At 34.4% G+C, this 25058-nt stretch overlaps 1 protein-coding gene across 1 annotated transcript in view; it reads right to left on the minus strand.

Moving 5' to 3' along the window:
• The window catches only part of CCSER1 (coiled-coil serine rich protein 1), a 673696-nt gene that overhangs the window by 525568 nt on the left and 123070 nt on the right, over positions 1–25058 (minus strand). The window contains exon 2 of the mRNA XM_046655670.1: positions 5296–6657. Coding sequence (XP_046511626.1) covers positions 5296–6616 — 1321 coding nt within the window. The 5' untranslated portion in view covers positions 6617–6657. The remainder of the gene's footprint in view (positions 1–5295; positions 6658–25058) is intronic.

Genomic DNA, 25058 nt, shown 5'->3' on the forward strand with positions numbered 1-25058 from the left:
ATGTTCCATTTAAAGCAAAGAGGAAACTCTTAGTTTCATTCAAAAATTCTCTATCACTGAAAACTTTTTGAATTAATAGTGGAAGTTTAGTTTGCTTAACCATGTAATCACTTTGAAGTCCAAAACCTTGGAGTCATCTTTGGCTTCTTCATACCTCTTATAAATCTGATAAGCACATCCTATCCTTAGTTCCTTCAAATCACATATAGAATCTGATCACTTCTCACTACCTCCCCCACTAATATTCTGGCACAAACTCCATGAATGCTTGCCTCGTTTACTGCAATACTTTCTTGATAGTCTCCTGCTTCTGCCTACTCCCACCTGCTTCTCCACCACCAACACACAATCTATTTTCCACATCGTAACCAGAATGATATACTTAAAACATAAGTGAGATAAATCACAGTCACGCCTCTAGTCATAAAGCTGATGCTTTTCCAATGGCCCACCAGGTCCCTCATGGTAGGACCCTACTCTCCACACCCACATTGGGGGCCTCCCTATCACTCACCTGTTCACCTCTCTAACCTCATCTTCTACTTCCCCCTCCTTCACCCTGCTTATGGCACACTGGACCTCTTGCTGTTCCTGGCACAGTGCAGGCATGCTCCAGACCCAGGATCTTTACCCTATAGCCTTTGCACTAACATACTTCTCTCAAATATCTGTATGGCTTGCTCTCTAACCACCTGCAAATCTTTGCTAATACGTTACCTTGAGTAATATCCTGTTCACTATACTCAAAAATGCAAACTAAAAACAAGAAACTATCAAGAAGGAAATTAAGAAAACAACCCCATTTACAATTGCACCAAAAAGAATAAAATACTTAGGAATAAATTTAACCAAGGAGGTGAAAGATCTCTACACTGAAAACTCTAAAAGACATTGATCAAAAAAATTGAAGAAAACACAAATAAATGGAAAGATATTCTATGTTAACGAATTGGAGGAATTAATACCATTAAAATGTCTATATCGCCCAAAGTGATCTACAGATTCAATCCAATCCCGTCAAAATTACAACGACATCTTTCACAGAAATAGAAAAAATAATCCTAAAATTTGTATGGAACCACAAAAGAACCCAAATAGCCAAAGCAGTCTTGAGAAAGAAGAACAAAGCTGGAAGCATCACACTTCCTGATTTCAAGCTATATTACAAAGGTATAGTAATGAAAACAGTATGGTTTTGGCATGAAAACAGAAAAATAGATCAATGGAACAGATCAGAAAGACCAGAAATGAAACAATGCATATATGGGCACTTAATTTTTGACAACCCAAGAATGTATAATGGGGAAAGGATAGTTTCATCAATAAAAGTGTTGGGAAAACTGGATAAGCCACATGCAAAAGAATGAAACTGGATCCCATACATAAAAATCAACTCGAAATGGATTAAAGACACGAATGTTTAAGACCTGAAACTATAGAACTTCTAGAAGAAAACATAGGGGGTAATCTCGTTGACATTGGTCTTGGCAATGATTTTTTGAATTTGATACCAAAAGCAGAGGAAACAAAAGCAAAAATAAACAAGTGGGACTACTTCAAATTAAAAAGCTTCTATACAGCAAAGTAAACAATCACAAAATTAAAACACAACCTATGGAATGGGAGAAAGTATTTTCAAATCACATATCTCACAAGGAGTTGGTATTTAAAATATACAAGGAATTCATACAACTCAATAGCAAAATAAAACAAAAATAACCCAATTTAAAAATGGGCAAGGGACCTAAATATTTTTCCAAATAAGACATACAAATGTCCAACAGGTACATGAAAAGATTCTCAACATCACTAATCATCAGGAAAATGCAAACCAAAACCACAATGAGATACCACTTTACACCTCTTAAAACAGCTATCAGTAGAAAATCAAAAGATAACAAGTGTTGGAGAGGATGTGGAGAGAAGGAAACCCTTGTGCACTGATGGTGGGAATGTAAACTGGTGCAGTCACTATGGAAAACAGTATGAAGGTTCTTCAATAAATTAAAAATAGAACCATATGATCTAGCCATCTCATTTCTAGGAATACATCAAAAAGAAATGAAATCATTATCTCAAAGAGATATCTGCACTGCCATGTTCACAGCAGCATTATGCACAGCAGGTATGGAAATAACCTAGGTGTGCATTGATGCATGAATGGATAAAGAAAATGTGGTATATATACACAGTGGAATATTATTCAGCCTTAAAAAAGGAGAAAATTCTGTCATTTGTGACAACACATACAGATGAACCTGGAGGGTATCATGCTAAGTGAAATAAGCGAGAGAGAGAAAGACAAATATGCATGGTATCACTTATACATGGAAACTAAAAAACAAAAAAGTCAAACTCATAAAATCAAAGAATAGAAGAGTGGTTGACAGGGGCTGGGGCTTGAGGGAAATAGGGAGAGGTTGATAAAAGGGTAGGAACTTTCAGTTATAAGATAAAGTCTGAGGATCTAATGTATTACAAGGTGACACAGCTGATAACACTATGTTGTATACTCGAAATTTGCGAAGAGAGCAGAAATTAAATGTTCTCAAAAAAAAGGGTAAATGTGAGGTGGTGAATGTGTTAATTAGCTCGATTTGGGGGAAACCTTTCACAATGTGTGCATATAGCAAATCACCACGTGTACACCTTAAATATCTTACAATTTTATTTGTGAATTATACCTCAATAAAGTTGAAAAAAACGCAAACTACAATCACACCCTACTTCCTAATCCTTTATTCTTCTTTAAACTTATCCTCAGTAGTTATCACCATCTGACATTGATTTACTTATATGTTGATTGGGTATCCAGAGTAGAAAGTAACCTTCACGAAGGTAGAAATTTATGGCTGTTTTGTTCATTGCTGTACCCTTAGTGCCTGAAACAGTGCCAAAACAAATATTTGTTGAATGAATGAATGAACTGTTCTACTTAGGCTGATCTATCGGTTTAAAGACTTTTGGCTATTACGTTTTAGGCCAACATATAGCAGTTCTTTTTAAGTAAGTTTTTAAGCCAATGAATAGAAATTAAATTGCCAGAGAGCTAAACATTCCATTATTAATTTTGATAGAAATGCACACTTAATAGATTCAGATGTGTATTAAATACTAGCTTAAACATGTTTCATAATAAATATAGAATAAATTTAATATTATGCAATTTAGCAACTCTTTCTTGCACAAAATAAATTTCCTAACTGGCTTTAAAACTTTAAACTTACAAATTATAAAATCCTTATGAATATCAGATGAATGTCACAAAACGAAGGATAGTATGCTATCATCTTTACCTTGTTGACACGACCAGTTTATTTGCCTATTTCTATTTTATGAGTTGTAGATTACATGAACAAGCAGCTCATGTCCAAGAATAGGCATCACATTGTCAAATTCAGTGAAATTAGTTTAATGTGTTAAATGGCTTGCAATTATGATCTCAGTCAACAGATTAACAGTCAGCAAGATAACTGTTGGTCATTCCCTGGTTTCCATAGAGATAAATATATACAGTATTCAATCTGACATTGAGGCAAGTCATCATTTCTAAATAAGAATTAGATATAATTAGTATAATTATATTTCTTTCCATTTTTTATATTATTTCTTTTAAAAACTGCCTGCATTCCAATCTGAGTTCCACCATTTGCTAACAATGTGATTTCTTAAAGTTATTAACTTAATCCTAAACCATAGTTATCAATAACTGCCACATAAAATTTTGGTCAGGATTAAATAAAACAAAGGATTCAAAGTAGCACATTTTTTGGCACACATTAAGCATACCAAAAGGATGACCATCATCATTCTTATCATTATACTAGAGTCAAAGAATTAAGCAGGTATAGCTAAAGCCAAAAGTACAAACAAGGCTCACAAGATCAAAATGAAAAAAGTAGGCAGATGGGCAAAAGTGATATTGTATCAAATGTGAAAAATATTAAGATAATTAGAAAATTGATTCATGCATTTAAAACTTTAAAATTTCTATATTCATGGAGGGACTAGTTACATAAATCATATAATCTTATGATTCGTGACATTATAACATATAATTTGACTTATTATCAATTTTATTTAATATTTTAGTATTATTCTTAACGTTTTGGAAACAGCCAGGGTCTTGGTGTATAGCACAACCTAGTCATTACGAGTCTGAGCTTTGGATTGAGATAGTTACTCAGTGTAATTGAGTAATGTAATGCTCTGTTACTTACCAGCCATATAATTAGGTCTCAGTTTTCTCTCCCTTGTAAAATGGGGAAATTACTAGTGTCTACCTCATAGAATTTGTATCCCAAACAATTCCTTACTAACTTTGTGACTTCTGACACATTACTTAACCTATCTGTGCTCCAACTGTCTTGCCTGTAAAGTGGGTTACAATAATAGCAATGATTTCAGTCACTTCAGGATTCCATAAATCAATGCACCCAAAGGGCACAGAACAGTAAATGGGACATAATCATTCAGGGTTGGAAGAAAAATTAGTAACAGTAGCAATAGCAACAGCAGCAGCAGTGGTAGTAATCATAGTAGAGGAAAAAGAATTAAAAATAATGTCAAATACAGCCCGAGGTGGTATTTATTCAACAATTCTCCTGAGCTGAATTTTATATTAAATAACAAAGTTTTCTGTTAAATAACAGATCGGAGTAATTCAACCTCTCTTCTCCCTTTCTTTAAACCAAAGAGAAGGTACCCAAGGTCACACAGGTAGTTAGTGACAGAGGCAAGGTTAGAACCAGGGTCTCCAGGCTTCAAAGACAGTATTTTTAAAGCTTGCAATTCTATCATATCCAGAGACAGAGATTATTGGTACCAAAACACGCATCCTATTCAATAATGCAAGCTTTGTTAAAATAGGAAATACAATTTAAATTATACAAATTTCTTTTATAATGACTTTAGCTAGAATATATCCATTTCATTAACTAAGAAATATCAATACTCTATCATAAATTCTAAAAAAGATAGTCCTTATTTTAGATAAAGCCACACTGCAAATAAAATTAGTTTCCTTCTATTTTCTTCTGAGGGTCAGAATCTGGATAACACAACTAAGAAAAATGAGGACTATTGCTGAATTACATTTTCAGCATAATACAATTGAAGTAAGTTTAAAATTAAATAGAGAAATGATTTAAAACAAATTATAAATAGCTAAGAATAATAGAAAGTGAAAAATAAAGAAAATGTAGTTTCCATTCATGAAATGGAGTATGAAAATTGAATAAATTACAACGAAAATCATAATTCATATCATTTATTATACAAAGAAAATCATCATACCTTTGGCAGGATTTGCATCATAGCCATATGATGTTTTGCTAAAAACATGATGATCACCAGAAGAGGGTATTATCCTTGAATCTGAAATAGGATGGATCGCTTTAACACGTTCAGCTAATGCTTTGTGTTGCTCATAAAATCCAAGTTTCTTTGGGGAGCTTGTCGCCAGCATTGTTTCACCATTTTGTAACACCATATGTTCTCTTTGCATATTTGCTGACAGATGAGTCTCGGATTCACTCCCATTCATAACAGGTAGTTCAGTGATTTGCAATAACACTTCCTTCTGATTAGCAGCAGAGGTTTCTGGTAAGGAATTAGATTCAGTGCTACATCGACCTTCTAACCTGTATTTCCCAGGAGACAAAATTGCACAGGGAAGAGTTCCCATAAAATCTATTGTTGTTTTTGTAACAGCAGCAGGATTGGGAGAAATCTGAGAGGTAGAATCATTGTGGCCAAAGTTGTCACAGTGGGATGCCATGCTTCCACTTTTAGGAAATGCATCTACTTCAGACACAGAATCTTCAGTCAAGGCTAAGAACTCTGAAGGTGTCTGAGCTGTGGTAAGATCAGCAGAAAGCAACGGAGATTGTAAAGAGCTTCCTGCCCGTTCTGTTACATCCACAGAACAAGATGGAGAAGCTCTTACTAACACAGGTTCCCTCTCTTGGTACTGTGTAATTTCCAATGAGAATCCAGATTGCTGTACCAATGAAATGGATTGGCTCTGTGGAACGGGCTTAGAAAATTTATAGTGAGATGAAAAAGATTTAGTAAGCAGCTTCTTTGTTGACTGCTTAACGGAACGGCGAGTTTGTTCTTCTGTGAATCCAGAATCATCCCCCTCACTTTTGCCAGAACTTAGGCAATTTATAAAGACATTCTTATTAGTTGAGTGCTCTTTTTCCCTTTCAAAATCCTCTGTCAAAGATCTTGTTATCTTCTTATTTCGTGAACTACTAAAACCAACAGAATGTCTTCCCCTGGTTTTAATATGTTCTTCCAAACCCAGTTTTTGCATACTGCTATGACCAGACTGAGCACCATTTGAAATACTAACATTCTGGTTTGTAGGTTCTTGCTTAGGTTCACTTCCCTTCTTATGATGGAAGCTAATGGAAGGAGTACGGAAGATGCTCCTGCGTTTACCTGTACTACCTGAGCTTGAGTTAGTGCTGGAAGGAGAGGAACTGTGGACACCAACTGTATTACTGGAGGAGGGTGAAGAAGGAAGAGAATCATGTCTTCTGCTGATACTTCTTCTGAATATTGGCAACCGGGAGACCAGGGTAGATCGTCTTGATCCAGAGTCCCCCATTGGGACTCCAAGGCTTGCACTGTGATAGCCAACTTAGCAACCTAAGAAAAGTTGAAACAAATATAACAAGTCAATAGAATTCAATTAGAAACAAGACATTTGAAAAAATATTGGTTTTCAAGACATGGAATAGAATTTAGTCTATATTAAAACAATAAATAAAATTCTGATACTCAAGGATTTCTCTGAATTTATAAGTAGCAAAATTATCCAATAATTTGCATAGAAATTTTGTAACGATGCAAAAATTTCAAGATTACCAAGAATATTTAAAGTCTATTCAAAAGACTGTTGGATTGGGAGACACAAGATCACTATTTAGGACCCAGCCTTACTACTCACAATGGTTCTATAATTTGGTAAATTGTTTAATCTTAACTTTTATGTCTATTTATTTAGCGATCGTAGGCATGTGACAGCATGATCATTGTCCTCTGGGTAAAACGCCCCACCTCTGCCTCTGTTGGCCAGCCCAGATGTACCATGGAACTCAAGTTAATGACCTGCGTTTCACAGAGTCACAGACTAGACTAAGATATGACCTGACACTAAAATTTCCATTCAAAGAAAAACCAATTGGGACAGATTCTTCCTCTTGGAATTTGATTCAGGAAGTTTAGAGATAATCATGCCACTGGCAGAGGAAACCAAACCACACCACAAAGGATTTAGAGTAGAGTTATAAACAAGATGAAGTTATAAGGAAACCACAGCTATGAGTTGAATGAAAGCTAATTCAACTGGTAATGTGGAGACAAGTGAGAATACATAGTGAGAGAAGCAGAAGCATAGAAAATTTATGAACCATGTTAATGTCAGGATACTGATGATGAAGGAAAAAAAAGAAGGAAGAGGAGAAAAGGCTATGATGTACCATGCACTTTTACACAGATCATCTCTTTTAACGCTTATAACTGTAGAAGTAAATAATATTACTATGGACGTTTTACAGTAGAAAGGTAACTTGTCCATGTCACTCAGCTAACAAGTGGTAAAGCAGGAATAAGAAGAAACAGCCTTATCTAACCACAAGGTCATCTCAGAATCATCATGGCATATTCTGCTTTCACTAGAGTAAAGAGCCAAGTGCTTGTGCCACTGAAGGCCTAGATATGCTTCCACATCAGGGATTCCTGGTTAATCCTGCTATTTTGGTAAGTGCTCTTTTTCACTGGTTTTCATAATGTGCCATGATTTGGTTCCAATTTTGTTTTGTTTTGATTTGCTTCTAAATTTCACTTAATTCCTTAACCATACTATTCACACTCTCTTTGTCAACTTGAATGAGACTGTTTCATATTTTTGGTTTTTTGCAACCAAAACTATCTAATTAAACAATAACAAATAACTACATAAAATGACAAGGCCTCCATTTTATCATCTTTAGAGATATATTATGAGATTGATCATACAAAACACCTTCATGTCCCTGAAGAAGTATGTGACAAAGATGTAAAATATTTTCTTTTTCAAATATGCATTCATAAATATTTGATATTTTGTTCCAAATGATATAAAATCTAACAGATTTACATTGTATGATCTTTACTGGCCGATTTTTAGTTGTACTCACAGAATTGGAATTCGAATCAAACTATGTGTGAACCATTTCCAAAATATTTAAGTATTCTTATAAGGTTTTGGCAGAAGAAGGCTTAAAATATAAACAAAGACATTTTAGCTCTTGAAATCTTTCACAAATTAGAACTATCTCATTTTCCTCCCAGCTTAGATTTTCTAAAGTGGATACAAAAGATAATACATTTTTTTCATGATTTCACTCTTAATAATGCTTTAATTAACATCATTCTCTGTTGTGGTATTTCATTTACATGCAAGATTTCTTTCCATTCAATGCCTGGTGAAGAATTTTACTCTAATTAGAACATTATCAACCATAATGATTTGCAGCTGGTGGTGAACCTATGGCCTTCAATGCATTAATGTCAAGATATTTACCATTATTACTGAAATATCTTCAGAATTTACGTATATTGAAATATTTCTTGACTTTTTTTTAGTATTTCTTGCATTTGTACCAGCATTTAAAAATGAAAGCGTGACTCAGTTCCATATCTCTTTAGCAAGTATTCTAAGGATTTAACTAACGAAAAAGTTTCAGAAAAAAATGTCACAACAATTTCTTCTCTTCCTAAATACTTAATGAAAACAACCAGACTTCCATTGGGTAAAATAATATATTCAGGCTACTAATATATTTGTACTAATTTATTTAAGTAAAAACATCATAGATACTAAGAGATATTTACACATTGAATGGGACGACATGGAGCAGATATAAAATCTATTAGAGATAAACATGTTTTAGATTTCACTTTGTCTACTGATAGTCTTTTAAGTGAAGTTCTTTATTTCCTACTGAGAGCTTTCCAGCTAAACAAGAGAAAAATAAAGTATCTATAGGTTGGAATTATCCATATTCTTTAGAAAGACTCTTCAAGGTCTGGATGCTTTCTACATCTCCAGATTCAATACTCCCCTCCTCACATTTCACTTGCTAATTGCACTGATTACTACTTGCCATATTGTGTTCATTTCTACCTTCTGGGCATCTGCAGACATGGGTCCACCTACTTGAGATGCCCTTCCTATAACTTTGATGTGGCAATATTCCTACTTCTATACTATCAACTCTTCCTGGATGCCATCTCTGATGCCATTCTCACTCTCTGTGAATGTAATACTCTTCCTTTATGTATCCTCAAGTATTACCATAAGAAACATCTGTTTGTTTATCTGACTTTACTATTTTAGCTTAGGTTTCTTAATGGCAAAGACCATGTCTACTTTCCTTTGAGACATCAGTGCCTAATAATACACAATTAGTATATATAGAGTAAATGCATTTCAGAAAATGAAGTTTTAACTTGAACACATCAGCATTTCAAACATAAAGAAACATATTTTCTGTCTCACTACCATAAACACATGCTATAATTTTGAGTTTATGTTGAATTACAACTCTTAGAGATTCATAAGTTAAGAAAGTCTTTCAAACTATAAAATCATTCAATAATCTAAAAATAGCTAACATTTGAAAACAGTAATGCTGAACAAGTTGAATTAAACAATATATCATCACATCAACTTCAAAAATTCATGAAAGACAAATATAATATTACACCACATTAATTTTATTTTTTATTATAATTTTAACAATTACCTTTAATTCCTTAGCAAACTATATATCTTTTCATATATTTTTATAAATTGCCAAATCAGAGAAAATAAACATATTTCCTCATTCATCACCTAATGTTTCTTGGTTCAGAAGTGATAGCCACTTTAATCTTAACAGGTCCTAAAAATATACAGATTGAACTAGATCTGTCCATTGTCCAAGGGCCTTTACTACCATAAATATTATTTTCTTTGGAAAAATAAATTCATTATCTAAGATGATTGTCTTCTAATTATATCTTTAAAGCTGTATAAGTAAACAAAAAATCAGACTGACTTGTAAACAATACCGCTACACAGATGATACTGACCCTATTAGAAGTGGTATGAAACTCCGTTTGATCACAACTGAAGAAACAGTATCCTTTGTTCTTTAGCACCAGGATTTAACAGAACGCTCCCAGGAAGTACTTTATGCAGTGATCTCTACAACCTCAGCAAACACTATCATTATCCTTAACAGACTGCAACATCATATAGTGGATCCATTCTGAATAAAACTAGAGGCGAATTTCTTATCTGACATGGTGAAGAAGATATGAATTCTAGTTTAAAGGGGTTGTATGGATCAATATGTTACCTATTTAAAATTAGAGTAAAAGTAAAATACATTAAAGAAGTAATACACTTTCCTCCATGATTCCAAAGGCATTATCTGAAGGCATAAAACACCCACCCTTGTGGGGTTTCAGAGCTGTGGTCTTAGAAACTGATTACCATAGACACAAACAGGTATGTCTGTCTGTGCAGGTAAAAGAAACTAAATGAAAACTCCTTCACCTTTTCCTTTTCCAACATTTTTCAAATATCTTCCTAGAATTTGGACAGCCCTCATATTTTTTCACTATGAGCCAAAGATGGTGAAGAGTCACCTGATGTCCCCACATCTGAGGTAGTCCTAAGTATCCTTTTTCTCTCTCCCAAAACTGGTGGTGTTTTATGGCAAAAATAAAACTAAATAAACAAAAAATACCTCTTACACACACATGCCATTAGCACAGAAAATTTTTGGTTTCAAATCCAACCTCTGCCCCTTTCTAGCAGCATGAACAAGAACAGACATAATAATTATTCATAGTGATTTTTTTTAAGGATGAGAAGGTACAACACCAAAAAGAAACAACATTCTGCCTGATAATAGAGTAGATTTTCAGTTTCTTCCTTTTCTGATGAAACGCATTTAAGTAAGTGGTGGAACACATACAGGGATTATGAAAATGAGCTATTTATCAAAATACGCCCCAATCTAAATCACCTAAAAACATTAGGGGGGAGGTAGATAAATTGAAGTCAGTATTCTAACACCTTATGATGAACTTCCTCAAAGTATGCTTTTATTGGAATTTAGAAACAATGTTCAAACTTTGAAATGTTTGTAGAGAATGTTGCATAAATTAAATTCAGTCCTAGCTCTATTCTTTCTCAGAAAAGATTTCAGAAAATAATCCAGTAGAGCCTAAATGACCACACTGAAAAGAAAATTTATTGATACATGGTTAAAATGGAAGAAAGAGGGGTCAGTCGTTGGCATAGTGGTTAAATCCACATGCTCCACTTCAGCAGTCCAGGGTTCACCAGTTCGGATCCCAGGCATGGACCTAGCACCACTCATCAAGCCACACTGTGGCAGCATCCCACATAAAAATAGAGGAGGATTGGCACAGATGTTAGCTCAGCAACAACCTTCCTCAAGCAAAAAGAGGAAGATTGGCAACAGATGTTAGCTCAGGGCCAATCTTCCTCCTCTCTACCCCAGCCCCTCAAAATAAAAAGAAGAAGAAAGGCTCACAGAAACCAAACATTTTCTAGGTAACAATTTTAAACATTAAGAAAGTGAAGGCAGAGTGATGTCAGCAACGTGACAGAGTGAGCTGTTCCATTTGTCTCTCCCCTTTGTGCATTGTTACTAAATGCACATACACTGACCAATGGAGGAAGCCCATACAACACAATAGGACATCCGAGAGATACACATAGCTATATATCTAAGGGTGGGTAGACTGGTCCTCTGGGAAGTGGTAGAGATAGGTGAGCACTCCCAGCTCTCCCCCAGTAGTCCTGAGCATGTGCATGAACACTTTCCAACCTGGTGCAAGCACCGTGAAAGTGAGAACATGCACCAGCAAGACTTTAGGAGGTGGTAGTGGCAGCCCTTAGCCCGTTTGTAATAGCTTTCCCAGCAGGGGCGGGAGTCTACCATGCCCCTGTAGCCCCAAGGAGTGGCCCTAGCTCAGTCATGGTGAGGAAGCCCTTCTCACCAAGAACAATGGCCCAGCAGTACCACAAGAAGAGACTGCAGCAGATCTACACACCAGGGCAAGTGCACTCCAGGCCTGTGCAAGTGCTCATAGTACTGCTGAGCCCTGAAAGAAGGAACATGCCCCAGGGACACTGTAGGAAGAGGTGATGGCAGCCCTTAGCCTACTCATGATCACTTTCCTAATGAGGAGGGGGAGCCCACTGTGGCCCCAAGGATTGGTCCTAGCCCAGTCCGGCGAAAAAACCCTGCCCACCAAGCACAGTCCACACCAGTGCCTGAATGCTCCCCAGTCCATCACAAGCATCCATGGTACCCCCACAGCATCCAGCAGATGGGGTGGGGCCATAAACTCTGCTCCTGCTTCCTCCTAGTGGTAACAGGTGGCATCTGTGAACTAATACTACCACAAATGCCCTGCCAAAAAGTTACTTCGCCAAACACCATGGGAAACTGCAGTAATCATTCAGACCAGAAGGAGAATGACAATTCTCCAGAAACTGACCCTGAAGGCACAGAAATTTACAACCTAAATGACAGAGAATTCAAAACAGCTATCATAAAGAAACTCAACAATTTACAAGAGAACAGAGAAAGACAGTTCAATGTGCTCAGGAATAAAATGAATCTCTTCAACAAAGAGATTGATGCTATAAAAAAATCAAGCAGAAACTCTGGATATGAAAAACATAACTAATGAAATAAACTATAATCTAGACTCCTTAAGAAATAGAGCTGATGTTATGGAGGAAAGAATTAGTGATTTAGAGGATAAAATAAAGAAATTCTACAGGTGGAGGAGGAGACAGAACTAAGATTTGAAAAAATGAAGAAATTCTTCGAGAAATATGAGACTCAATTAGGAAAAGCAACATAAGGATTATAGATACTCCAGAGGCAGAAGAGAAGGAGAAAGGAGCTGAGAGCTTGTTCAAAGAAATAATAGGTGAGAACTTTCCAAACCTGGGGAAGGATCCGGATTTACAAATACATGAAGCTAACAGAATGCCTAATTGCATCAATGCTAAAAGACATTCCCAAAGGCATATAATAGTAAAACTGGCAAAAGCCAATGATAAAGAAAAAATATTAAGGGCAGCAGGGCAGAATAAAATAACCTACTAAGGAAATCCTATCAGGCTTTCCATGGATTTCACAGCAGAAACACTACAGGCTAGGAGAGAATGGAATGATATATTCAAAATACTGAAAGACAAAAACTTTCAGGCAAGAATACTCTATCACACGAAACTTTCCTTCAGATATGATGGAGACGTAAAAGCTTTCCCAGACAAACAAAAGCTGAGGGAGTTCATTGCCACTAGGACTCCCCTACAAGAAATAATTAAAGATGCCCTCACACTAGAAACAAAAAGGCAAAGGTCTACAAAGCTTTGAGCAAGGAGATAAATAGACAGATAAAATCAGAAAACTGCAGCTCTCTACGAGAACAGGGATGGAAAGACTTAATTATAACTTGAGGAAAGGCAAGGAATCTGCTCCGGTTAATGCAGCAAAGGGGCTATCAGAAAATGGACTGTTTCATCTATGAGATCTTTTATACAATCCTCATGGTAACTACTAAAGAAAAAATCAGAGCAGGGCCACAATTCACAAGAAGAGAGAAAACTGAGAAAACTTCCTCAGAAAACCACCAAAATGAAAAGGCAGTCAGAAATATAAAGGAAGAGAAGCAATGGTAACATAGAACAACCATAAAGCAAGAGATAAAATGGCAATTTCAAGCCTTCATATATCAATAATCACTCTGAATGAAAATGGATTGAATTCTCCAATCAAAACACTCAGAGTAGCTGGATGGATTAAAAAACAAGAACCAGCAACATGCTGCCTCCAGGAAACACATTTCAGCTCTAAAAACAAACATAGGCTTAGAGTGAAGGGATGGAAGACAATACTCCAAGCTAAAGGCAAAGAAAAGAAAGTAGGTGTTGCCATACTTATATCAGACAAAGCAGACTTCAAGTTAAAAAAAAACAACGAGAGACACAGAGGAGCAGTATATAATGACAAAAGGGACATTCCACCAAGAGGACATAACACTTCTTAATATATATGCACCTAACACAAGGGCACCAAAGTACATAAAGTAATTATTAACAGACCTAAAGGGAGAAATTAACAGCAACACAATAATAGTAGGGAATCTCAACACCCCACTTACATTAATGGATGGACCATCCAGACAAAATTCAACAAGGAAATAGTAGATTTAAATGAAACATTTGATCAGATGTACTTAATAGATATATAGAGAGCATTCCATCCAAAAACAGCAGAATACACATTCTTCCCAAGTGCATATGGATCATTCTCAAAGACAGACCATATGTTGGGAAACAAGGCAAGCCTCAATAAACTTAAGAATATTGAAATCATCTCAACTCTCTTTTCTGACCACAATGCTATGAAACTAGAAATCAACTACAAGAAAAAAACTAGGAAATCAGAAATCTGTGAAGACTAAACAACATGCTACTGAACAACTATTGGATCAATGAAGAAATCAAATGAGAAATTTAAAAATACCTGGAGACAAAGAAGAATGAAAATACAACATACCAACTCTTACAGGATGCCACAAAAGTGGTCATAAGAGAGAAATTCATAGCAGTACAGGCCCACCTCAACAAGCAAGAAAAATCTGCGATAAGTAATTTTAAACTGCACCTAACAGAGCTAGAAAAAGAAGAGCAAACAAAGTCCAAAGTCAGCTGAAGAAGGGAAATAATAAAAATCAGAGCAGAAATAAACGAAATAGAAACTAAAAAAAAACAGTAGAAAGGATTAATGAAACTAAGAGCTAGTTCTTTGAGAAGATAAAATTGACAAACCCTTAGCCAGACTCACCAAGAAAGCAAGAGAGAAGGCTCAAATAATACAATTAGAAATGAAAGAGGAGAAATTACAACAGATACTAAATAAATACAAAAGATTATAAGAGAATACTATGAAAAACTATATGCCCACAAATTGGATAACCTAGACAAAATACATAAATACCTAGAGTCATGCAAACTCCCAAAACTGAATCAAGAAGAAATAGAGAATGTGAACAGAGCAATCACAAGAGATTGAATCGGTAATCAAAAACCTTCCAAAAAACAAAACTCCAGGACCAGATGGCTTCTCTGGAGAATTCTATGGAACATTCAAAGAAGATTTAATATCTATCCTTCTCAAACTATTCCAAAAAACTGAAGAAGATGGAGTGCTTCCTAACTCATTCCATGAGGTCAACATTACCCTGATACCAAACCCGGACAAGGATAACACAAAGAAGGAAAATTACAGGCCAATATCACTGATGAACATAAATGCAAAAATCCTCAACAAAATATTGGCAAACCGAATACAGCAATACATTAAAAGGATTGTATACCATGATCAAGTGGAATTTATTCCAGGGACACAGGGATGGTTCAATATCCCCATCCCAATCAATGTGATACATCACATTAACAAAATGAGGAATAAGAATCACGTGATCATCTCAATAGAAGCAGAGAAAGCATTTGACAAGATCCAAATCCATCTATAATAAAAACTCAGTAAAATGGGTATAGAAGGAAAGTCCCTCAACATAATAAAGGTCATATATGACAAACCCAGAGCCAACATCATACTCAATAGTGAAAAACTGAAAGCCATCCCTCTGAGAAGAGGAACAAGACAAGAGTGCCCACTCTCACCACTCTTACTCAACATAGTACTAGAGGTTTTGGCCAGAGCAATTAAGCAAGAAAAAGAAATAAAAGGAATCCAAATTGGAAAGGAAGAAGTGAAACTCTCGCTGTTTGCACATGATTCTATGTATAGAAAACCCTAAGGAAGCCATCAGAAAACAATTAGAAATAATCAATAACTACAGTCAAGTTGCAGGATACAAAATCAATTTTAAAAAATCATTGCATTTCTATACACTAACAATGAACTAGCAGAAAGAGAAATCAAGAATACAATCCCATTTACAATCGCAACCAAAAGAATAAAATATCTAGGAATAAATTTAACCAAAGAGGTGAAAGACCTGTACATTGAAAAGTATAAGACGTTATTGAAAGAAATTAGAGAAGACATAAAGAAACGGAAAGATATTCCATGCTCACGGGTTGGAAGAATGAACATAGTTAAAATGTCCATACTACCTAAAGCAATCTTCAGATTCAGTGTAATCCCAGTCAGAATCTCAACGACATTCTTCACAGAAATAAAACAAAGAATCCTAAAATTTATATGGAACAACAAAAGACCCCGAATAGCCCAAGCAATCCTGAGAAAAAAGAGCAAAGCTGGAGGCATCACAACCCCTGACTTCAAAATACACTACAAAGCCATAGTAAACAAAACAGCATGGTACTGGCACAAAAACAGACACACAGATCAATGGAACAGAATTAAAAGCCTAGAAATAAAACTACATGGTCTTCAACAAAGGAGCCAAGAACATACAATAGAGAAAGGAAAGTCTCCCCAATAAATAGTGTTGGGAAAACCGGACAGCCACATGCAAAAGAATGAAAGTAGACCATTATCTTGCATCGTACACAAAAATTAACTCAAAATGGATTAAAGACTTGACTGTAAGACCTGAAACCATAACACTCCCAGAAGAAAATACAGGCAGTACACTCTATGACATTGGTCTTAGCAGCATCTTTTCAAATACCATGTCTACTCGGGCAAGGGAAACAAAAGAAAAACAAATGGGACTACATCAGACTAAAAATCTTCTGCAAAGCAAAGGAAACCATGAACAAAACGAAAAGACAACCCAGCAACTTGGAGAAAATATTTGCAAATCATTAATCTGACAAGGGGTTGATCTACAAAATATGTAAAGAACTCATACTCAACAATAAAAAAAAAAAAAACCCAACCAAAAAATGGGCAGAGGATATGAACAGACATTTTTCCAAAGAAGATATACAGATGGCCAACAGGCATATGAAAAGATGTTCAACATCACTAATTATTAGGGAAATGCAAATGAAAACTACAGTGAGAAATTACCTTACAGCAGTCTGAATGGCTACAATTACCAAGACAAAAAACAACAAATGTGGGAGAGGATGTAGAGAAAAGGGAACCATCATACACTGCTGGTGGGAATGCAAACTGGTGCAGTCACTATGGAAAACAGCATGGAGAAGATCTCAAAAAATTAAAAGTAGAAATACCATAATACCCAGCTATCCCACTACTGGGTATTTATTCAAAGAACTTGAAATCAATGATCCAAAGAGATTTATACACCCCTTTGTTCACTGCAGCATTATTCACAATAGCCAAGATATGGAAGCAACCCAAGTGCCCTTCTACAGATGAATGGATAAAGAAGATGTGGTATATATATATATACAATGGAATACTACTCAGCCATAAAAAAAGACAAAATCGCCCCATTTGCTACAACATGGATGGACCTTGAAGGCATGATGTTAAGTGAAATAAGCCAAATAAAGAAAGACAAATACTGCATGATTTTATTCATATGTGGAAGACAACAAATACATGGATAAAGAGAACAGACTAGTGGTTACCAGAGGGGAAGAGGGTTGGGGAGGGTGGGTAAAAGGGATAAAAGGGCACATATGTATGGTGATGGACAAAAATTGGACTATTGGTGGTGAGCACGATGAAGTGTATTCAGAAATTGATAAATAATGTACACCCCAAATTACACAATGTTATAAACCATTACGATCTCAATAAAATTACTTGGAAAAAAAAAGCGATGGCAGCAAATAAGTCGTTTGTAAACACATCAAATGGCATTGATCAATTTTTACCAAACTTAAACAGACAATAGTTTGAAGAAGTTTCCCAATCAAACTTATCTAATTATGTCATTTAGATGTAGGATTAAAGGAGGCTCACACCTGTTAGGTGGTTACGGCTCAGCTGAAAAGCACTCCAATTCAGACTCTATTACAAAGGTCCTGCAATTTACATCTCAGCACCCTTTTATTTTAACTATGGTGTAACATGTCTTTAAATGCATTTCTAAAATGTCTTCTTGTTTTCCCCTTAAGTGAATGGGGAACTAATGGAGGCATTAACAGATAAATCACTCACAAAACATGGACAAGAGCCAATTCAGCCAGTATGGTCAGTGAGGACAATATGAGATACATCAAAACAATGACTGATCAGGACCAAGAGGTGATGGGTCACAGTGAAGAGAATGAGATTGTCAGCCAAAGGTAGAAAGAGTCAGAAATCATATAATTGATTGGATATGTTTAATTAACAACTTATTAAATTTGCCTACAACTTAGCCACATTGAGTGCATGAAGTTATTTTCAACAAATAAACAAGAAAATAATCCAAACAAATAACTGCTTATATCAAAAATGTCTACCTTTGGGCGACCACTAAAAATGATTGGATAGCATGTAAGCAAAGACAGATTGCCCCTGATTAGATCTGAATAAATCAGTCTCTTAGGTGAAAAGAGAAAGAGGGTAAGCAGTACTAAATTAGCATGATAATAGGAACTGCTACAACAGGGAAGGAGAACACATTTCAAAGAGATTATTCTAGCAGGATTTAGGGAAGCAGATGAGTTCCTTGTCTGAACTAATGGAAGGACAGGGGCTGTGATACATACATAGAAAGACACATAATCTTGAGACCCAGCCAGACATGATCTTATTTCTTTAGTGACCAGAAGAGACAACAGAGGGGAAAGAGAAATAGAAAGAGAAAGAATGAATTTTGGCCAGAGATTAGACAGAAGTTAGTAGTAAAAGAAGAAAGAAGTCTAAAAGCCATACCTACATATGACCAAGCTTGGGTAAATAATGAGACTACATTTATATTTAGAGAATATTATAGTTAATGTTCTGGGATTTACACACAATGAATGCACAACTGTTAGGAAAGTAGACTCTCGTGGATCTGAAGTCAGCACTACACATAAGAGGTGTGTGACTTCAGAGTGCCTTGAAAAGTTACTTATACTCCCTGAGCCCTAGTTTCCTCAAAAGGCTAGTAGTTGCACCTGACAAAGAGTTTTTGTGCGGATCAAATAAGTAAAAGCAAAAAAGCACTTAGGGTCTAGCACATGATAAATGTTAAATAACTACTAATTATTCATCAAGAACAATTAACCATGCTTGGACTGTTTCACAGCAAATATATTTTAACTCAGCTAATAACTTCCCCAACCTCTCTCAGCTGGAATCTAATTCTGTTTACTGGTACACTAACACGGTCATTTCCAGAGTCAATCCTAAACAGCACAGAAAGCTTGTTAGAGGAAGCAGTACCTATATGTCAATGTGCCTGGAATTAGTACTGAGATATATATATATACATATACACACACATACATATATATATAACTGAATAAATAGTAATATAGCCAACATTACAAACATGTTTTAACTTGTCTCTTACAAATAACTTCATTCAACCATGGCTTGCTTTTGACCTAAAATATTATTGAACATGTTGATCTCCTTCCTGACTATAAGAGTTCAGTCCAATTTTTTATTAAGTATATATTGAGTTCAATTATTTAGTCTTTTTTTTTACACTTTCAACAAAATAATTCAGACTTCATGGAACAAATAATTGACAATATTATGAATATTCAAAGACTATGTCTCAGACCCTGAACATGACTCCCAAAAGATGAATTTGATAAATTTCTTGAGCAATGCCAATGTCAGTATAACAAATAACAAAATACACAACGTTAAAGAGGATAGCATACATTTGAAAGTATATGTTTGTTAAAAAGGAACCATTATTATTATTTTTTATGATCATATCTTACACTCAAGAGTTTGGTTTGGTTTTAAACAATTATTTTGGAAAAAAAAATTCCCCCCAATGTCCTAGGTGAGGTTTCCCAGAAGCAGAGCCTGAGCACAGGATTCTTGTTCAACAATTTATTAGAAAATTACTCTCAGGAGAAGGTGAGAAAAGAAGGCATGATAACATTGGGGAAAAGCTAATCAAGGATGTGGTCCCAAATGGAGACTAGCTTCAGACTGATCCCATGGGATCTGGAGCAGTAACTGATACTTGAGACAGTGGCTGGTACTTTGTATCTCCGTGCCTGTCGACTATTTGTAGACTTCTCTAATCAATAGGAAAAAATATGTGAAACATATAAAACAGGCAAAGGATTGATATCTGGAATATAGAGAGAATTCTCATAAATAAATTAAAGACAATTCAAAAGTAAAAATAAACGAGTAAAGAATATGAATAAGCAATTCCCAGAAGGAATACAAACCACCAATGAATATATGAGAAGATATTCAAAACCATTAGTAATCAGGGAATATAGAAAGAATTCCTATAAGCCAATAAGAAACAGAAAACACAAAGGAAAACATGTAGCAAAGAGTATGGGCAGGAATTTCATAGGAGAGAAAATGAATCACTAATCAACATATGAACAGATATTCAACTCCATTATCAATCAGGAAAAAACACATGATACTGTTTCTCACCCATAACATTTTAAAACTAGATGATATCAAATTTGGATGAACGAAGGGGTACTTATAGACACTTGGGAAGGAGCCCAAACTGTTAAGTCATTTTAGAAAATTATGTATCAAAATGTCAAATTAAATAATTTCACTCCTCAGCATTTACCGTAGAAGAGTACTCACACATCTGCATAAAGAAACACATATAGAGATATTCAAGGCTAGTCTATAGTAGTTAAAATTAAAAATAATATAAACGTCCATTAGTAGGAGAACTTAAAAAATAAAATATGGTATATCTATTCCACAGCATAATATAAAAGAGCATAATATAGAAAGTCAAAGATAAGAACTGATATAGAAGAAAATTTCCAAAGCATTTAGTTAATAAAATCAAGTAGCTAAAGATATGCTATATATACTTTATGTAAATTAAAAATGTATGAAAAATTTAAAAAATAATAAATATTCTACAGATTCATGTGTGTAAATTCATAGGAAAAAATCTGGAAGGATGTACTTCAAAGTGTGAACAGGGGTTATCCTTGAAGAGGGCCTTTGTAGTGGGGGTTGTCAGGAATGAGGACATTGATGTTATATGTAATATGAAGCTTTAACAATGGGAATGAATTCAGGAATTACTTTTATAATTAAAACTTTAAAAATTCAAATTAAGGCAGTATAAAAATATATGACCTATCAAAAAACTATATAATGCTGAAGGATATAGACATGTAAATGTGTTAAAAGTAATTTGGAGGGCACACAAAAATTAGTATTTGTCGCCTCTGGAAGAAAGAGAACGAGCACATGGGAACACATTTTTTCTAAAAATAATTTGACCAAATATGATAAAATACAAATACTAATTCTGAATGTTTTAATGATCTCTTCAATTTTTGAATATTTTAACACAAATTTTTAAATAAATAAAACCTATGGAAATGCTAAGAATTCTTACTTTAATATAAAGACTATGTAGTTTTCATGAACCTACATTTTTAACACTAAAATTCATATTTGATGTGACTGTCAGTCTAAATTGTATCTATTTATAAACTGACATTTACTCTTCTAATAGCTCAAATTCTATTTAGTTTTGCTATTGAAAATTATTTCCTCCCTCTTAAGAAAAACTCTATTTCTTTAACAAATGATAATTCATCTAAATGTTGTTAGTGATAGGTTAGACACAAATGATTCATTGCAGGTTTTTCATAATCTTTTTAATGTTCTAATATTTTCACAATACAAACATTAAACCACCACCGATCACTTTATATAGATGGCTAATAAATCCGAGTTATATGAGGATTTGGAAGCATGTGGCATTATGGCTTTTTCTCACTAATAATTTTGACACCATTACACTATTCTTTCCAAAGCTAGTAAAGTAACCAAACAGGTTGGTTTATATTTGCTCAATCCAAAATGCATGCTTCTTTTAGATATTCATAATGGTTTATGTGTTTACTCAATATTAAAATGACTGGATTTGCCTTACATTTTATTTTCTTTACTTGAAAACTATGTTTATAATGAGTAACCTGCAGTTGCATTTACATATCAGCAGAGGGTGCAGGAGATCTTCGTTTTTAACGATAAAGGCAATTGTTTTTCTTCTTTCTAAACCAATTTAAGATTCACTGGGCAGGTAATTATCAAAAATATCACGAAGTCCTTTATGTAAATGAAAGATTAAAGTCTCCAATTGCATTTAAATCTTTGGTTTTTTTACACAACTAGTATCTTATAAAAATAAATTGTCTTTTGAATTGAAGAAAGACTCCAACCCCTAACTCGAAAGTTTGAAACAATAAATAGAATAGTAAAAGTAGGAATTTTTTAGTTTGTCATTTATAAATACGTATAGGACATATTTTAAAGGGAATTCAGATTTATATGTATCAATTAAAACTATTTATTTTACAATCGTTTCTTATTATTTTTGAAACAACAGTAGAACAAATGTACTGTTTTCTAGGAAATATATTAGGGCAAAGGTGTAAAAAGAAAGCAGTATATCTTGCTCCTATTATATGTTGTAAATACCCATCACTTAATTTTTTAAATTTTATTTGCGATATTGCATAGAATAGCTCATAGTCACAGACACAAATATAATGAAGAAAAGGAAAACACTATCATACATCAGTATAAGATCATACAAAAACCAGAGGAAAAGAATATTTTAATATAAATTAGAATACATATTAGGGGCTTAAATTTAAAAGGGGTTACACTCAACATTTATAGTTACGTGTCTGTGTGTATATTATCAGTAATACAGACAGCTGACAATACAAATCAGCATAGGTAGTAATATGGAACCTAACATTTCAATATATGCTCCAGTTCAATGATAAATATATTTATATTTATATATAAATCAACATAATGGAAAATCAGCACTGGTCTGGTGAGAGGGAAAAAAAATAAATGAGTAAATCCACAAATCATTCCTGCCTTGCTTTTGTTATAAGTACTGTTGTAGTTGTATCCTTTATCATGCTAACAGAAGCAGAGTAAAGAATATACTAATTTCCATTCAGTCATGTGTTGGCATGGAGTACAAATTCTGTCAGAATCATTTTAAAAACAGAATCTTGGATTTGTCTTTTTTTAAAGTGTTGTCTTTGAACTCAACATATAATGATCATATCCATCAATAACATTGTTTCATAATATATCTGTGGATTAATTTCTCTTGAACTCTGTTTCCCCATTCATAAAATTAGAGAGCCAAATATATGAATTAGGTGAGTCCCTCTAATTTATTAAAATAAATGCATACAATCTGCAAACTTTACGATACACACACACATCTCTGATAATGTAATTCTGAATATCGTTTTTCCAGTTCAAAGTTAATAACGAATTAGACTCAGTACTGTTCCACAGATAAGAAGGTAAAAATACTGTCCTATAGATTATTGCCACAAACATGGATGTAGTGTATTTTGCAAAAGAGAGAGCAAAAGTATATCTGGGAATACAGTCTATTTGTTACACGATAAAATTAGAGATATGATGACAAGTTTCTTTCATTCCCTTATATTGTATTTGCTTACATAATCAATGAGCTTGACCAAATCATATACATATTTTCTTACTTTTCTCTTATTATTTAAAATTGTGATTTGCAATTCATGACTTAGAACAGGGGTACAGTTTTTAGAATCTAGGAAGGGGGACATGGCTGATATTTAACATATTTTAATAATAAAGTCCTCCAATATATTACCAGATTGAAATTAGTTTAGATTATGTCGAGATAAATTTTAAATTAGTAGAAAAGCCCAATATTAAACAATTAATAGGTTTACTCTAGATCCATATAATTAAAAGTAGATTTTACTAAGTATATTAAAGTATATTTTATTACCTATATTGTTCTTTGACTTAAAAATGTATTTTTAAGAGGAATAACATAACATATATTCCAATAAGGGGAATATAATAAATTCAGCCCATTTCTTTCCTTTAAAACAAAACAAGCAAATTTTGTCAATAAGTTTACTAAGTTGTCTTCTTGTGAGACGAAGGTCCTGTGTCAAAGACCACTATATGAAATGACTGATTGATATTGAGTTTATAGTCAGTCACATACTGTGAATTTGACAGGATAACTGGTAAGCAAGAACTCAGGAGGGAAGCACCTATGCTATGCCACACGGGCTGTTTCAGCTGTGCCTGGCGGCAAAGGGCATGCACCTGACTTGAGCTGCCACGAGGTGGAGACTGCATCTCAGAACATTTAGGTGGTCTGCCTCAGTGAACAACCATTGCGCAGAATTTTACCTTTGGAAGGTGGACTCCTTTTTGAGGAAGAAATCTAAATCTAAACTGGTTAAGGACTTCATTAAAAGACACAAACAGGTAGTTGCACTAACATTTACAGAGCTCAGTGTTCCTGATAATGGAACTAACTAATCCCATGAAATAAAAGCAGAGAGTCTGTCTCTGCCAGAGACATGTTTCTATTCCAAACAAACAAAAAGAACCTCGCTCTGTAAGCACCTGATATACCTATATAAGTGAATATTGTTCCCATTTTTGTATAACTTTAAAATAAAATTTATTTTTCAAGGAGCTATATTAACATAAGCTTTTCCTTGTTTCTCTTTTGAGACTTTTTTTAACTTAGTCACACATTCACTGAAAGAGGTGACCTCATATTTAATGAGTACATGCATTACCTCATTTTAATCTTCCTTATAACTTTGTTAGATAACTGTATTATTCTTATCAGATAAATAAATATATTTGGGGTCAGAGAGGTAAAGCTGAGATATAAATCAGGTATTTCTGATGCTAAAGACAAAGTCTGACATTATATTACTCTGCCTGAATGCACAAAATAGATACCGTGAAAATAATATTATATGAAATTAAATAATAATATTCTTAATGTTATTGCTGCCCTCAGATGTGTAATTGGGAATGGCAAATCAGTATTCCAATGACAGATCCATTGCCAGGTAATCAAAAGGAGTTTTAAGTGACTCT

This window comes from Equus quagga, chromosome 3, assembly GCF_021613505.1.
Source record: "Equus quagga isolate Etosha38 chromosome 3, UCLA_HA_Equagga_1.0, whole genome shotgun sequence".
Taxonomy (NCBI): Eukaryota; Metazoa; Chordata; class Mammalia; order Perissodactyla; family Equidae; genus Equus; species Equus quagga.